At 35.0% G+C, this 17284-nt stretch overlaps 1 protein-coding gene across 1 annotated transcript in view; it reads right to left on the reverse strand.

The window, feature by feature from the left end:
* Positions 1-17284, reverse strand: part of Ccdc178 (coiled-coil domain containing 178) — a 284918-nt gene that overhangs the window by 246830 nt on the left and 20804 nt on the right. Inside the window, exons 6-9 of the mRNA XM_051202056.1 lie at positions 14918-14997; positions 12215-12415; positions 7150-7370; positions 1432-1574 (exon numbers count right to left, since the gene is read on the reverse strand). Coding sequence (XP_051058013.1) covers positions 1432-1574; positions 7150-7370; positions 12215-12415; positions 14918-14997 — 645 coding nt within the window. The remainder of the gene's footprint in view (positions 1-1431; positions 1575-7149; positions 7371-12214; positions 12416-14917; positions 14998-17284) is intronic.

Genomic DNA, 17284 nt, shown 5'->3' on the forward strand with positions numbered 1-17284 from the left:
GTATATCACCATTGCTCTATGGCTTGTGACTAGCTTCACTTTCTGAACCCTTAGGAAAGCTTTAATAAATCATGCATAATATATCACCACAGGTAGGGTTTGTGTTGTGTGTTTGATGCATATGTGTTCATGAATATTTGCATATGTGTGTGGATGCACACACTCATGTGGAGGCCAGAGGAGGACATCTGGTGTCTTTCTCGGTTACATTTAGTCGTAATGCCTTGAGACAGATTTCATTGAAAGGGCAGCTATCTTGGTTTTTGGCTTGGTTGTCTGCCTTCTCAGTGCTGGGACTGTATACATTAACTGTCACTCCCATGTTTTTATTTAAGATTTTGGGGATTTGAATACAGGACCTCATGTTTGCAGAGGAAGTCCTCCTACCCAGTGAACCATCTCCCCAACCCCTTTGTCACATGATAGAATTGTGTAATGTTGTATCAATATTTAACTTAAAAAGTAGCACAAATCAGTAATAATATTATTTTGTTCCTCTAACATTGTCTTGTAATCTTTTGGAAGCACAGATTCATATTCAATATGTCTGGGCTAAACATGAGATTATAAATGCTGAACATAAGAAGCAATGAAACTGTGCATTGTGCAGGATAGTTTTTTGTCAACTTGTCACAGCTAGAGTAATTTTGGAAGAAGGAACATCAATTGAGACAATGTGCTCACCAGAATCACCCATGAGCAACTCTGTGGTATTGTTTTGTTTTGATGATTGATGATTGATATGTTATGGTTCAATTTACAGTGGTCAGTGCCATCCCTGGGCTAGTGGACTCTGTTTCTATAAGTAAGTAGGCTAAACAAGCTAGTAAATAATATTTCTCTGCATCAGCTTCTGCCTCAAAGTTCCTGCCTTGACTTTTATGGATGATGGAATACAAACTTTAAGATGAAATAAGCCCCCTTTCCCTAAATTGCTTTTACCTATGGCGTTTTATCATGGAAATAGATGACCTAACCAAGACAGCAAGACATATTTACTTTAGAAATTAGTACCAGAAGATAAAAATCTCAGTTATTAATAAGCAAGCATTTAAAATATTGTTCTCTTGTTAAGAAAATAATTATAAGTTAAAAAATTAATTCCTACATGTATACTTGTTGCATTGATTTATAATGTATGATATCTCCTTTTTTAAAAGTAAGGCAGTCACAGGGGACAGGGATATACATTGGTATTTCTCATGAATTTGGTTATACACATGACAATTTTTAAATAGAGATGCACTAATTTGCAGATTTACATAAATTTGTATATTAATATTTAAATTTCAATTGTCATAAATTTAGTGATAATATAGGTACAAGCAACTTAAATTCTGTGTGAAAGTTTTTGAGCACTGATATTTGTAACAGTTTTGTTTAACATTTCATTTCTAGATGCTATGAATTGTATTTACGGTAGATTCTTACTTGTAGGATTCTACATTTATTTCCTCTTGGTATAGGTCTTTTTCATCATCTTCTTTCATTTGCTCGAACCTTGATTTTGCAATTTCATACTGTTCTACGGAAACTTTAAGCTCATCCTGAACGTCTCTAAATTGTTCCATTACCTAGAAACAAAAAAAAAAAATTGCCCATATATGTGTAAATGATTAACTAAAAGAATTTTAATGTCACTCATAATTTAGGCTTAAAGTTGTTAACACATATTTCTTACCATAACTGACCCTCTGAATGTGTACTGCCTAGAAAACAGTGTTCCATGTTTCCTTTACCCTGATTGACAACAGTAGTACAAAAACATAAAAGCTACAACTTTGTGTGCTCTTTAAACCATCAATACATGTTGATTTGTAATGTTTATACACTATAATATTGCAAAGAAATATGAAAATGTTGGGTAGCAAAGAAAATTAAATCACCTCTATTCATTTCAATCAGAAATAACCATTGCTATCTTCCTGTAATAGTCCCTAATAATTGACTTCTAATAATCAACAGATGCCATCAACAGTTCCTTCCTGACCCATCATTCCTGTCTGTTTCCTACTTGACTCTCTTGTCTGCATCACACCACATGATGATCACTGCTCTTCTCATGGTCAGGCATGTGGACATTATTCCCAACTTGATGAACACATGTGAGGAAACACACAAACCCCACTGTGATGAAGTGAGCTGCAAAGAAACTTTGCAAGCTTAAATATTTTCTACAAAGGCACTGCTAATAAGATAATGTGCTGAGTTGGAAGGTAAGGCTTTCATGAACAGTGGCTGGCAATTTACTCTCAGGAAAACAAAAAGAGTAATAGCTTTAATTTTCACCAGCAGAACATAAGAACATTTGTGTTCCAAAAAACTTAAGACTGGCACATCATGTGCATGGGCAGTACTTACAGAGGTCAGAAGTGGTTCCCAGAAGTCCTGGAGCTGGAGTTTCCAGCAGCTCTGAGCCTTGATATTTCCCAAGAGCAGCAAGTAATCTTAATTCCTGAGTGGTCTCTCAAGCCTGCATTCAGGTGTTTTAAATACTAATTACTGTTATTTTGTGAGGAAAAGTCTTAGACCTGGCAATTCAGTTATAAGAAAATTGCTTTATTTATTTAAAATATTTTTATTTCATTTTATTGTCCTGCCACTTCATCAAAAATGATTTCTTTAGCATACATCATCTCTTATATACCCAATTTCTCCCACTTTTGCTTGAGATGGCTGCAGGGTTTCAATGGTTACTATGAATGCTAGTGATTTTTGTAAAAGAATACTTTGTTAACTAGAAAGAAGTAAATTTGTTCTTTACTTATTTATTATAACCTTCTGATTAAGAAAAATACCAAGTGTTGCTGGGTAGACTTTCCTGACCTCAGAATCTGCATCTTCCTGCACTGACCACCAAACACCAGGTTGTAGGTATGTTCTCTATGCCCAATTAGCATTGTAATTCTGACAAACATATTTTAGGAGTCTTTCTATAAAAATCATTATTTTTCTTTTATTTTGTTTACAAACTAAGTTGTATACTCATATTTCTTAATGTTGAGTCATTTCTGGCCTCCTTAAACGAGTTGTTCAGAGTGATTTCTTATGCTAAAGGGCTATCTTGCAAGTGTTTTATATCATATTTTCAGATATATTTGTCAATATTTTTTTCTAAAAATTTTACAACATTCTATTAAGAATATTAACTTGAATTTGTTTAAGAATAACTCTCCTTTTCTATAGATTGGGCATTTAAAAATAATATTGAAATTATTAGTTGTTTATAGGCTAAATCACATCTAATTACACTGTCACCAAATCTAGGATCCAATATGAGGTACAATCAGTTAACATTTTGATAGGTTTCTTTTTATAAATTTCTTCTTGGATCTTTGGGCAATGTCTACACAATTTCAAATTTTCATGAGTGAAACTATATTTTAGGTAGTATGAACTTTTAAAATTAAATGTGATATACATTTGGTAATTTATGTTTTTATATTCATTTTAGTCAAAACACACATAGCATAAAAAGAACAATTCTAGGTGTCAGTCTCAGGCATATTCCTAATACTGGGCTACCATCCTCCCTGTCAGGTTATGTGATCAAGCATGGCTGCAGGTAGAGCTAGCTAAATTTTAGCAGCTCCCTGCATAATGTTTAGCTGAGTAATTTTATCAGGTTTAAAAACACTTGGGCTCTTCTCTACTTGTCTGGGACAAGTGCCTGAGAGCAGACGTAGCCAAGAGTGAGACTCTGGGATTTGCTTTGGTGTAGGATTAATGTATTGCTTAATGAAAGAAATGAAAACATCCCACCCATCAGTTGACCCACAATATTATCCCACTGTTTCCACCTCGTCTTCTGCTTTGGATTTTAATTCTCCCAGGGCCATTGTTTAGTTCTTTCTTTCCCCATATAAATATCTGCAGCTAGGAACTTCCCTACATATATTATTTTCATGGCATTCTGTATATTATGGTAGGCTCTGTTTTGAATCTTTTTATCTAATTGGGGAACACACTAATCACATAGGACATGGGTTCTTACCATATCATTTTGTGTACAAAGAAACCAAGGCTCAAAGCTTTATAACAATTATGGAAGATTTTAACACTTATATTAGGAATTTAAACACATGGCACATAAACTCCCATACCAGAGCCTGAGCTCTGAAATGCTCTTTGCCTGTTTCTCACAGCTCTGTGTGTTTCTGCTTCTCTCTGAGGAGGTGTTTGGTCCTGGCAGTGCTCATAATTCTGTTTTTCATTCCTGAGTTTTGTCAGTTACGTTCATTTCATAAATGGAAGATGTGTTTTCTTGTTCAAATTACCACTTTTCATCCTCTGTGTCACTGTAAGCTTTCTTCCTTTGGCTGCATGATATATGTAACCTTCTCTAGCTGTGCCTCAGCTGCATTGTGGGGAATTCCTTTCCTTGGTGCTGCACAGCCAGAGTGTTAGATTCATCACAGTTCCTGGCTCCCTCTGCAGAAACTGAGAGGGGCATCTGGAGTGGTAAGGGTGACAAGCTGAATTAAAGCCAGTTGATAAGAAGTTCTGTTTGAGTAATTCAACCAAAGAACAAAGCAAGGGAGCAAAGAGGTAGAGGTAACAGATCCCAGTCCTTCCCCAAAGGTGGCCATGTTACCCAGAACTCTTAGGAAAATGTTCAACAGGAGATAAGGAGGCCCACAAAGGCAGACTTAGTTTAAGGAACTGACTCATGGGCTACAGAGGCCCAAAATTTACAATGTGGCCTCAGTGACTGGACAAGGGAAATGAACAGTCCAAATCCAAATGGATATGCTTCCAGAATTCCATTTTACTCAATGAAGTTCAACCCTGATGCTGTTCAGGACTTGACCTGATTGGATGATGAAAGGTAATCTGTTTCATTCAGATTCCTCTCAGTTAAAAAGTTCTTGCCTAGGACAAAGACCTTTAATACCCACCCCATGTTTACTCAAGACTATACACCATGCATCTCTAATAAGATCTATATAAAGTCATCTGTTCTCTTGGTCTGTTGCAGTGAATTCCTCTAGAACCTTCTCTTCCAGCTGCCTGACAACAATGCTTGTACTTTTTACAGCAATACCCAAGGCCATTGACAAAGAAAAAATGCTAACTTGTCAAATAGACACCAGTTTAAACCAACAGACAATAGCTGATGCAAGATTGTTGAGAAATCCTGCACCAAGTCATTTAGAATTGAGACAAGGTCAAATAGACTTGGTGGAACAAGGTTGGATTTACTTTTTCTTCATGTAATTGGGGTCCCAATCTCCATGTGTCTTTCAGTTCATCTTTTCTTCTGGATGCTTACCAGAAACTGACTGTTGTGATGAAGTAAGAACCACAGATATCATGCCTAGGTAGCAGGGAAGCTGTGTTTCAGGGATTTTATTGACTTTATAAAACACCATGACCAAAACAAGTGGGGAGGAAAGGGCTTATTTGGCTTATGCTTCCATATTGCTGTTCATTACTGAAGGATATCAGGACAGGAACTCAAGCAGGGCAGGAGCCTGGAAGCCAGAACTGAGTAGAGACCACGGAGTGATGATGCTTTTGCTCACTTGCTCTCCTCAATAGCTTGCTCAGCCTGCTCTGTTATAGAACCTAGGACCACCAGCTCAGGGATGGTATCACCCATTAGGGGCTGGACTCCACCATTGATTTCTAATTAAGAAAATAAAATGTCTTACAGCTGGATCTTATGGAGGCATTTTCTCAATTGAGGCTTCCTCCTTTGAGATGGTACTAACTTGTCCGATTGACAGAAATCTATCCAGCTTATTCAGGAATGGTCAAATGGTCAGAGGTATTTTTTTTTTTGAATGGGTCAGTTTCTGACAGAGAGCTTTCTTAGAATTCCAACCTCCTTTCAAGTGGAAGCAAAATCTGACCAGAAAAATGGGTAAGTAACTCCAGCTGACACATTGATTTTCAAATTATAGAAGGTTACTAGGATGGAACAGTATCCTCCAAGGTAGGGGAATAAAAACAAAAAACCAAAAAAATGAATCTTCAGCACAAACTCTACCACAGAAAGGTTGTCAGAGGAACCTTGGAGAACAGTGGAGCATTAGCTAATGAAACAGAGCATGGACATCGCTCATTACCCAATAATTACTTGGGATACAGCTGAGGAAAGTTCACATGGACATTGAATGGCAAGCATTGATGTGAAGTTACCATGTGCAGGAAAACTGCAGTTTCATCAAAGATGTTAGGAAAAAACTCAATGTCGTAGACAGAAAAAGAAAGAAAACATTAAAGAATAAAATGTTTGATATATATGTGATAGAATACATAACTAAAATAGACTAGATTTATATCTATGAAGAATTATTTGACTCTTCATAGATCATTGGTGATCTATGGATCATTGGTGAAGAGTAATTACTGCTTCTGCAAAGAAGCTTGGTTTGGTCCCAATTACCATATCCAGTGACTTGCAGCTGCCTGTAGGTCTGCAGGGCTGACACCCTCTTTGAGCCACCAGATATACTTGAATGCACAGGGTACACTAAAGGCCCCCCCCACACACACGAAATTAGACATAAAAGTTCAAAAATAAAACAATGTTACCTTAGAAAAATGATTCAGAAACTTACCTAGTCAAAGTATTGCACTTTGTAATTCAAAATGTGTGATCCTATCTTAAAATGTTGTTTACATTTTCCTTATGAATAGTTGAAATTAATAATAGTGTTAATAATAGTATTTTGGTGATGGAATGATGAGGATGGCACTGTGTGTTAAACATGGGACACATCCAAGAACTTGTTTTATTTTCTTTAAAATAAATGAACATTAATATGAGGTAAATTTATTATTTATGGGACAGTTTCAAATAAGTTATTTTTTTCTATAGAATGATTTCACAATGTGGTTGAGGTTATTTATCATTTGAAATCTTATTACATTTCTAATTTTTATCAATGATTAAATTACTGATGTGTTCTACTTACTTTCTCACTCAGTGAAAACTATGGTTCAAAAATAAGGTTGTTTTGAATCTCTGTGATTTTAATGAACCCAATGAATATTATTAATCATCCTAGGTATATGGGTAAGTGGCTAAGGCATCTAAATGAATACCAGTAAATTATAACTGAACAGATTATTAGAGAAATCAACTGCAGGTAAACTTTAGAAGAGACATTACATTTTCAGAGTACACAAGCATTCAGTCACCTCAAACTTTTTCTGATAGCGCTCCTTCAGAGCTTGAAGCTCCTGCTTCCGCTTTGTCTCCAGCAGAGGGGCATGGTGATTCATGTAATCGATGTCCTTCTGGATCTTGGCGTTAGCTTGTTCCAGCTTCTCCTTCTGCTGCTCCAGATGCTCCACTTTGTGGGCTGCTTCTTCTAGATAGCCATTCAGCTCTGCGATGTCTTTGGAAAAGTGCTCATGCTCTGGGGGAGATGGTGAGAGCAATACAAAGTTCAGGGTTGGCAGCAGCCTGCCCAGAGAGTAATGCTTGCTTATATACAGGAGCACCTTGGCCTTTGGAAATCATTTGTCTGTGTATCTTATAAAGGATTATTTAAAAATTATATTGTAAAACATATTGCTTTCTTCATTCATTGCCAAAAGGATTAAAACATCTTTGGTATGGATCCAATTTATTATAACCAACAAACTGATCAGTATATATTTATATATATACATATACATATATATATATGTGTGTGTTATGTATAATTGTGTGTGTGTATATATATATGCATATATATAAGTATTTTATGTAATTGTGTTAAAGTGAAAATAAAATTGAAAAAGTGGACGCATTCCAGAAATATATAAAGGTCAAAATATAAAATTGGAGTTACAAATGTCAAAATAAAAGGATTATTCTTATTTAGGTGTGTTCCAGTTATGTAAAGAAATACAACATTATTATAACTAAAAATTATCATAAAGGATGGTTTACCTAAAATAAAGCATGTGATAGCTTATTTACCTAAAATTAAGATAGAAAATCAGGTTTTCCTGGCTCAGGGATACAAGCTTAGTTCACAGACACTGTTCAGCATCCTTAAAGCTCTGAGTTAGAACCCAGCACCAACCAACAGTACTGGTGATGTCTGGCATACCTGTACTCCCAGCACCGTGAAGGCAGAAGCAGGAGCATTAAGGTAATCTTTAGCTACAGAGGACTTCAAAACCAGTCTGGAATACATGAGGCCTTGTTATGAATGAATAAATGAATAAATGAATAAATAAATGAGTACAAAGATGTTGAAAAGAATAATTTCACAATAAAACTAGAGTGTGAAATAAGCAGTCTATATATAATAACAACATATATATGTATACACATACATTGTATGTATGTATGTATGTATGTATGTATGTATGTATGTAATAACCCTGACAACAAGCAAGGCCCATAGGCAGAAAACAGCAATGAAAAGAAACTTCAAATCTGAACAAACTGATAAACATCATCTCTTTCAATAAAAATGTTTGAAACTGTAGATAATTCTAATCACTTTATATAATATGCACTTAGAAAGTTATACGCAAACTAGCTAAGAGGTCTCCCACATTATTCCCATCAAAGCTTCTGAATACTAAAACCATCTTGCACTGTTGGAAGAAAACAAAATGACTTTTTAAAAATAACTTAAAATAAAATAAAAATTTCTCATGTAGTTTGTTAATATCGTTGTTAGGATACTTGCATATTTGTTGCTTGTAGACCTACATTTTTTCATATTTATACTAATTTTCCCTAACTTCGTTTTATAGTTTGAAGTGCCTTCTTATATAAGTTGTGGCCCCTGTGTTTTTTTGTTTGTTTGTTTGTTTGTAATTTTATGATCATTTGCAATTACATTCACAAAACAGTGTTATGTCTTATGAACATGCATATTTCATATTGAAGCATTTCTAGGTATTGAGTCAAAGTTTTTCTGTTAGTATCTGGAGAAATATTTTGGTTATCTGTTTACTTGCTGATACTTTTTTTTCCATAAACATTTGCAAAGAGTGAAATATTACTCTCAGGCATATATTCTGAATGCTTTCATTGTCAATAACCAGAGCCACAGGCTGGTTGTGGTAGTGCATATCTGTATGCCAGGGAATGAGGAAGGAAGACGAGGAACTCAGCACCACCTTGTCTGTACTGTGAGACTATCAAAACACTAAGGAGGGAGAAGAGGGTCAAGGACAGGATAAGCAGGAGCAAGATGAGGAAACAGGAAAGAGAAAAGAAGGAGAAGGAGGAAGACGAGGAGGAGAAGAAGAAGAAAAAGGTTTGTCTACATTCAGAGGCCCATGTATGTCTATGTGCTTTTTCTTTTTCGTTTTTCTTTTTTCTTTTTTTTTTTTTTTTTTTGCTTTTTTAAATTGTTCTAATTAAAATTTTCCTTTAATTGAAAATAAATTGTCCTGTCACATAATACATCCTGACTATGCTTTCTTATCCCTTTGCTCCTCTCAAATCCTTCCTACCTCCTCCCCACCCCAATCTACTCTTTCAGTCTTTCATCAGAAAACAGGTTTCCAAGTGATAATAATAAAACATAATCCAAAACAAGCAAATGAGATAAATAAAAAAAAACTGTCACATTGGAGTTGGACAAGTCAAACAAACACACATGAATCAGAGACCACCCAGGAATTCTATGAAAACCCTAAACTGAAGCCGTAATACATAGGCAAAAGATCTGGTGCAGGCCTTTGCAGGTTCTGTGCATGCCTCCTCAGTTTTCCATATGCTTGTTTTCATGTCTGTCTTTTTAATTAACTGTTTTACATTGCCTGTCTTCTAAATTATATATTTTCCATTGTGTTGATTTTCTTACACTCATACCTGCCATCCTTTGAGTGAGACCCTTCCCCTTTGCCACTTTCCACGTGTGCCTTGCTTTAAACATTCATTCTGTGGAAAGTTGCCTGTAGTTCTAAAATTTAGCGGAGCATAAATTTAGCTCTACAAAGTGTGTCACAAGCTATCAAACATGTCCATTCTAAGTTCAATGACTTCTCCCGCTTCCATGAAATAGCCACAGCGAAGTAGTTGTGGATCCACAAGCACAGCTGTATGGATAACAGGGAGCTGGTAAGAGTAGGCATAGGGAACACCAGGGGAGAGTCTGAACACAGGCACTTATTTGTGCCTCCAAATGCCTGTTGTGTGTGATAAAATGTATGTGTCGCTTTATTTTACAAGAGAACAAAGCTAATCAACCCAATGTATAGTTTATGGGATCGTATAACACCTGATTTATTTTGGAAGATATTTCGGGTTACCTTTTTTTTTGATAGAAAAGATAAATACTTTCATAGATAGCACTAGATACTAGTTCACAAGAATTGTATTTTCTGGGGGTGGGGTTGGAACTGACTTATGACCTGACAGAGTGGAAGGGATCAGGCAGGGTTACCAATATCCCTGCTCCATGCTCCTCAAAGGCCTCTTCATGGTGTCCTGCATGGATTCTCATTGGCTGACTCAAAGGGAAGTCAGACCGTAACAATGTCTTAAGCACAGTCACTGTGAAGCAGCTTTCAGGGACATAAAACAAAGCATGAGCTGTAGAGGAGAGGAGGCTAGACTGCAGAAGCCCTTAGAGAAGATCTGGAAAACAACAGATGGTTTACCTAATTTTATAAAATGTTTGTTCTGACTTACCTCCCACTTACAACTGTTAAAGATTATGAGGATTTTTTAAAATTTATTATACAAAAATGTTAAGATTCTAAAAATAGAAAAAATATAACTATATTTTATAAACAAAGTAATAAAATGTTTAATTATGTCCTATTTATATACATATAAAGCCAGCTGATTCATGGAAATTTTTTTTCAGAAATATTTTTCTCACAGAAAGATGTTAAGGAGTATATAGCAACAAGTTTAAATTACACTGCATGCCTAACCTCTTAAAAAAATACAGTAATAAATACACACTTGGGTTGTAAGTAGACCTTCCATAGAATTGACTACAAGGTAATTCAAATGATTAGTTATTACCCACCACAAGAATTTATTGTATCTATTAGTTTCCAGAATGTATACATATCTGTATTAATTTTATTTCTACAACTCCCTAAATGTAACTTCGAAAGAACTCAAAACCATAGTATCTAAATGATCTTATAAATGGCTTATTAGGTAATCAGAGCAACATGCAAGAGATCAGCTCTCAAGTTAACTTTTCTACCACTGCTAATGAAGAAGGACAATTAGAAGAGCTGCAGATGTTCTGTGGGTGTGAATATGAGGCAGCCCAAGAACCTACTTGAATCCTCCATGTCCTAAGGTACTATTTGGACCCTGTCATTGTCTTATCATATTTATTTATCATGTACTATCAACACAGTAATACAATAGCAGAATGTTAATATTGTAATTTCTGTAAAATAAAGAATGACACAAAAAGACCATTTCATTTTTAGCATTTTCTTGCAGCTCTGTAAATCATACATATCTACTTTGGAGGTGATAATTTTAAAAGATTTGGTGCTATGATCAATGGTGGTTTGCTTGTTCTCCACGACATATACTTTTAGTTCATGCCTGTTATCCTAGAGCGATTACTAATAGCATGACCCTTTGATCTTTATAAGTTCCTATACAAATGACAGATTTTATGAGTATCCTATTTTTTTTTTAAGTTACTTCAAAGCCAATGACTCCTTAACTCAAAATTTTACCTTGAGTTTCTAGTGTCTGATGAAGCTCTGGTGAAGAAGATTTCAATGACACATGATCTGTGGATACAGCAGCCAGTATCTTTAGGCTGTGATATTCCACCCAAGCTTTCTCTCTGTAAGCTTTGAAGCTCAGCATTTTCTTAACCAGTTATTACCCAAGTTACTCTAGCAAACATATTAAAGCTGCCTTCTTGCTAGGAGTTCCTTTCAAACTGAATTTATTTCTAAGTTCTCAAAAGTAAATGTGTGTCATTCCCAACATGTCATTCAGAAATTTGAATTTTTCTACATTGTAAAAGGTGGCTAATGATACTAACTGTGCAGTCAGTTTTAGTAATTGCCATAACGGATAGTGAATGGATATCAAATATTTGCCTATCCCTGAGGTATGTTAATGAACAGGGTTTCAACTTAAGTAAAAGTCCACAGTCAAGGTTTGCACAGCACAACACCTACTTGTGTCTCTCACTTCATTACAATCTTTAATACTGTATTTCAATTATGGAAGAGTAAATTGTGTACACAGAGCAGTGGGTCACCCTGTCTGCTACCCTAACGCTGACTGGCAGAGTAAAAACCCTTTTCATACCTTTCTGCACAGCTGTGGGGAGCTCTTGGAGTTTCCAAATAGACCAAGAGTCAATTTTCATGCTAATCCTTCTCTTTCTTGATTTTTGTTGTTTTAAAGCATGTTCGGCTTCTGCCCTGTCAGTTTCCAGACTTTTAATGAGGTGAATGGCCTCTGATAGCAATGTCTCCATTTTCTTCTTCAGCTCCGGACACTTCTCATCTTAAATTAGGAACATGCATTCATGTTAATCAATCAGCCATAGGCAGCATGACAGAACACTGCTCTCACATGAAGTATCCTTCCAAATATTTATGTGTTTAAGAGGAGAACGTTAGCAAAGTTAATTAATCTTTAGAAGATCATTTGTAATGTCAAACAGAGCCAGGCATGATAATACAGGCTAGTAATAACAGCACACAAGAAGTGGATCTTGCAAGATTCCTGTAGGTTCAGAGGTAGTGTGAGCTGCGGGATGAGAGATTCGCCTTAAAAATGACAAAGGGGACTTCAAAATATATAACTTAATTATGAGAATACAAAGATAATGTCCTATTCTTTGCACACAAGAATTTTGTATGAACATGTATAAAAAAATTTGTGAAAAGCCTCAACCAGTATCTTCAAGAGAATCTGGACTCCAACTAACAATTTGCGAATCTCTGTATTGGAAGGAAAGCCACCCCACAAGTGGCTTTATCTTTAAATCATGGCCATAGTCCCTCCCAGTCTTTAAGGACACAAACCACAATGAGTGACTTAAATCAATCCTGAAGAACACTCACTTTTTGGAAAAGAAGGCATTGACAGGCTTTAGCATTGTCATTTAATAACTTCTCCACCTAGCCCTGGCAGGAATTCATCAGAAATTTCCAAATTATATTTATTCAGCCTTAATTAACTCTGTTAATGAGAGATGCTGTGATCTCTGGTTCATAGCTCTGGAATAATATGACTTAATGTTAACAAAATATTACCAGAGTTGTTCATTCTTCTGCTTGAGAACAAAATGTGTCCAAAGCTTATTATTTTCCCCAACAACAACAATATGTTTTTCTCTAGAGAGAAGCAGGTAAGGAAGACAGATGAGAGCCCTATTCTGCTGCTATTTGTAGCTGTAATGGCCGACTGCTGCCAGCATGCGACTGATAAGAATACATAAACACAGTGTCAGAAAGAAAAGGGCACCACAGAGGGGAGGCAGCCCATAAGACAGTGAAATAGCAAAAAAGAAGAACTTGATGGCTGAATCTGTTTTTTTTTTTTTTCCTTTTGGATAATAAACACAATGATTTTTTTCTGCTAGATGGCAATATTGGAAATGGCCATATAATGGTTATAAAGACAACTGGGTGGTTGCATAATCTCTCCCATCCTAGAAAGCTTGTAAAAGACATTTACGTATATCCTTAAACTAATTAATTTTAATGAGTAACAGTAACTTTCTATGGTCTGCAGCTTTATCTGGTCCCTTTGAACTCATTGTTTACTTTTGTCCTGGGTACTTTATTAAATAAGTTGTTAAAGAAGCTATTCGTGGAGCGTTGACAATTGGTGAATCTCTTCATGATCAAAGTCTCCCCAAGTCTTCAGTTTACAATGCACACGGATATGAATGTCACTGATAATCACAGTTCTTTAATTTACTGGATTCATATGTTTTACCAAAATTGTTCATTCTGATTTTACAAATTACCTTTTACTCTCTCTTTAACAGCATGCAAATAAACATTATATATGTAATTTGCCGAGCCTCTGGTTCATTGTCACAGCTATTTAATTGTCCCCCCAAATCAACTCACTTAGTGTATATGTAAATAATTACTTGCACTTTTTAACCCAAACACTTTCAGTAAGACACTGTCTTCCGACTATCACAGTGTGCCTTAGTCTTATATGTGCATATTTCTGATAAATGTTATCAGAACTTTTACTATTACTGTGGCCATCAATACATTAATCCTTTTTCTCCACATCTGAGATATGTAAATATTGAATTTTTATATTCTCTGTAGACATTAATACAGAAAATACATAAATAAAATCAATCTAAACAGCCTCAGAATGAATGATGCTTTGAAAAAAAAATTTCCTTTTAATGAAAAGTTCCGAGTTAATCAGTTTTCCTCCAGTGAAGGCATTTGTAAATTTTTGTGACAGGCAAAGATGATAAACTTAACATAATCTCAAACATATATACATAAATGTTAAAGTAATATTAATAATAACTTTAGCCAGTGTTTAAATTTTGCAACTTTTTGAAATTAGATTGTGGTAAATTCTGATCATATGGAAGCCACTGAACCACAGCTATTTATAGTTCAACGTAAGTTAAAAGGAAACTTAATAATTTTATGTCTCTCAGTCTTACCAGCCACATGCCATCTTATTGGTAGCTCTCTGTGGGTAATACCTGCCCCTCTGGAGAGACAGTCAATGCCTTGGCCACCATAGAAAGCTTTATCAATGATTCTGAACTGTAACTAGTTCCTTGATCTGTGGCCAAGGATCTCTACACTAAACTACAGTTTAAACAAGTGATGGGTACACTAATAATAAATCTGTCTTAGGACACACTGCCTAGAATGGTATAGCAGGTTCTTTTCTCTATTCAGCATCCCAGAAACTCATAAAACAATGACTGTGGATATTAAAACTACACTAAATAAAATGTCAATGGCCTGTAAATAATTATGCATCTCTCAGAATTAGAAGCAAACTTACCCCTTGCCTTTTCTGGGTGGACTTCCTTTTCTGGGGCAGTGACACCCACGTCTTCTTTTGCATCTTTCGTGGTAGAGGTCCTACATATACATAATGAGGAAGACAGCATCAATTTGTAAGAAACAGATGCATTCAAAGGTAGTTAAAGTTTGGTAAAGGGTTTGTGTGGAATGTTAAATGATTTTGTTCATGGTAATCCTACTAAATAGCGCAATGATATAAGAAATTCTAATATCTAGTAGTATTTTTACTTAATAGAAAATTTTTAAACAATTACAAATGTCTAAAAATTTTCTGATGGTGCTTAATATATAAATCATGTGCCTGTGCCTGTGCGTGTGAGTGTGTGCATGCATGCATGCATGCATGCGTGCGTGTGCGTGCGTGCGTGCGTGTGTGTTCTATACATATGTGTGGATGCTTGCCTACCCGTGGAGCTGAAGTTCAGTGTTTGTGACCTGCCTGATGTAGGTGCTGGAAACTGAACTAGTGACCTCTGCAAGAGCAATGTGTCCTATAAACCATTCAGCCACCCCTCTGGTTCCAAGAAGTAGGTTTGATGGAGGATCAACTAGATAATACTTTTGTTTTCAGCACAGTGAGTTCTTACAATATATATATAATATATATAAACTACAAATGGTAAAATACAATATAAACTACAAATGGTAAAAACGACAATTTCAGGCATCAGGAAATTTGGAAAGAAGCCAGATAAAAATGTCACTTCATTTCTACATTAATCTTCTTCCTGAGGTCACGGTCTGACTAGCACATCACTTCTTACCATTAGTATTTCCCTAGACGGATGTTAGGATCCTAAACCAAGACTTCATGTACTTTAAAAATCTTATATTTTTACTGATAAAATTTCAACATAAATCTGCATCAATGGAAAGATGGTGTGTTTTTAAGCTTTTACTAAATCATTTATCTTTATTAGAGAGTCATTAAAATTAACAAAAGCTTTATGCATACCAACTATCATTACAGCTCATAAGAATAACTATTTCCATGTTCAGTTATTGGAGACCACATGTAATATCATGTTGTAGTAATATTTTAGCTTTCATAAAACTCACCATCAAATTTCATATCTCACTTTGTATCACATAATTTTCCATACTTCTTAATACAATTAATGTTTTGTAATGATTGTATATTAAATGTATTTTTAAAAGACTCTATTTTAAATGAGATAAACTAAGTATCTTCTTTTCTTTTTTTTCTTTTCTTTTTATTTCAAAATACTTTTCCTAAAAACTGTAAATTTTTTGTTTGACTTTTAAAATAATAAAACAATTGTCCCCAAATTAACGATTAAATATATTTTTCCTTTTGGCTTGCAATCTTTAGTGCATGTTACAGCAACACTATTAATTAGTTTTGAGGGTGATTTTGTTTGCTTGTTTATTTTGGGTCTCTCTATATAGACCTGGCTGTCCTAGAACTCTCCAGGTAAATCAGGCTGGCTTCAAACTCACAGTGATCTTCCTGGTTAGAGGTATGCACCACCACACAAGGCTAGCTGTAGTCTTGTGTATTCTCTTCTGGATTTTATTCTATTTCTAATCATAATTAATTTTTAATAGTACTTTTAAAATCAAATTATATTAAATCATTTTGATTTAGCAGTCTCTCTCTTTCATACTGGTCTTTATCTGCTTTCTGTGTATATGGATATAGCTATAATGAATATTTCATATAAGTCTCATATAAAGCCCAGACCTTATAATGCATACATACATACATACATGTAACACCTTAATATAATATATGTAAATATATATGAATATATGATGTTTGCTCATATTGTATTATAATTATTAGAACGTCATTTCTTTTTGTGGCATAAAAATATTTCATTGAATAAATAAATGAAACTGTTTTAATTCACTGACATATTTTTTTTCACCTCTTAGTTATTGTGAAGATTGATGCTTTGAACATTTGTATTTAAATTTTCACTTAAACGCCTGCTTCAAATACTTTGGGGATATATATTTTAGAGGAGAAATGGTTGGCTCCTGGATTCATTCAGGTTTTACTTCTTCAGGAACTGACAAACTAATTTTAAGTGTCTGTACAACTTGCCATTGACAGCATTGTAGTAGAGATCCAGTGTGGAATGGAAAAGAGCTGATGTCCTTGGATTGCATATGAATTTAGTTTGAAGTTCTTGGTTGTTGCAAGTCAGTTTGCACCAAAGGTTTTTAGAAATGTCTTCTCTTGTTTAGGTAAGGCTTTTAGAATTGTATTTTATTAAAAGTGTTTCTGTTATGAGAAACATTGTTTTGCTCACACATTTTTTGTCTTAAGTTCAAGAAGGATTTTCTCCACATTTAATTTATATGGACAATTGATAGA

The sequence above is a fragment of the Phodopus roborovskii genome, unplaced genomic scaffold (genome assembly GCF_943737965.1).
Source record: "Phodopus roborovskii unplaced genomic scaffold, PHOROB, whole genome shotgun sequence".
Classification (NCBI taxonomy): domain Eukaryota; kingdom Metazoa; phylum Chordata; class Mammalia; order Rodentia; family Cricetidae; genus Phodopus; species Phodopus roborovskii.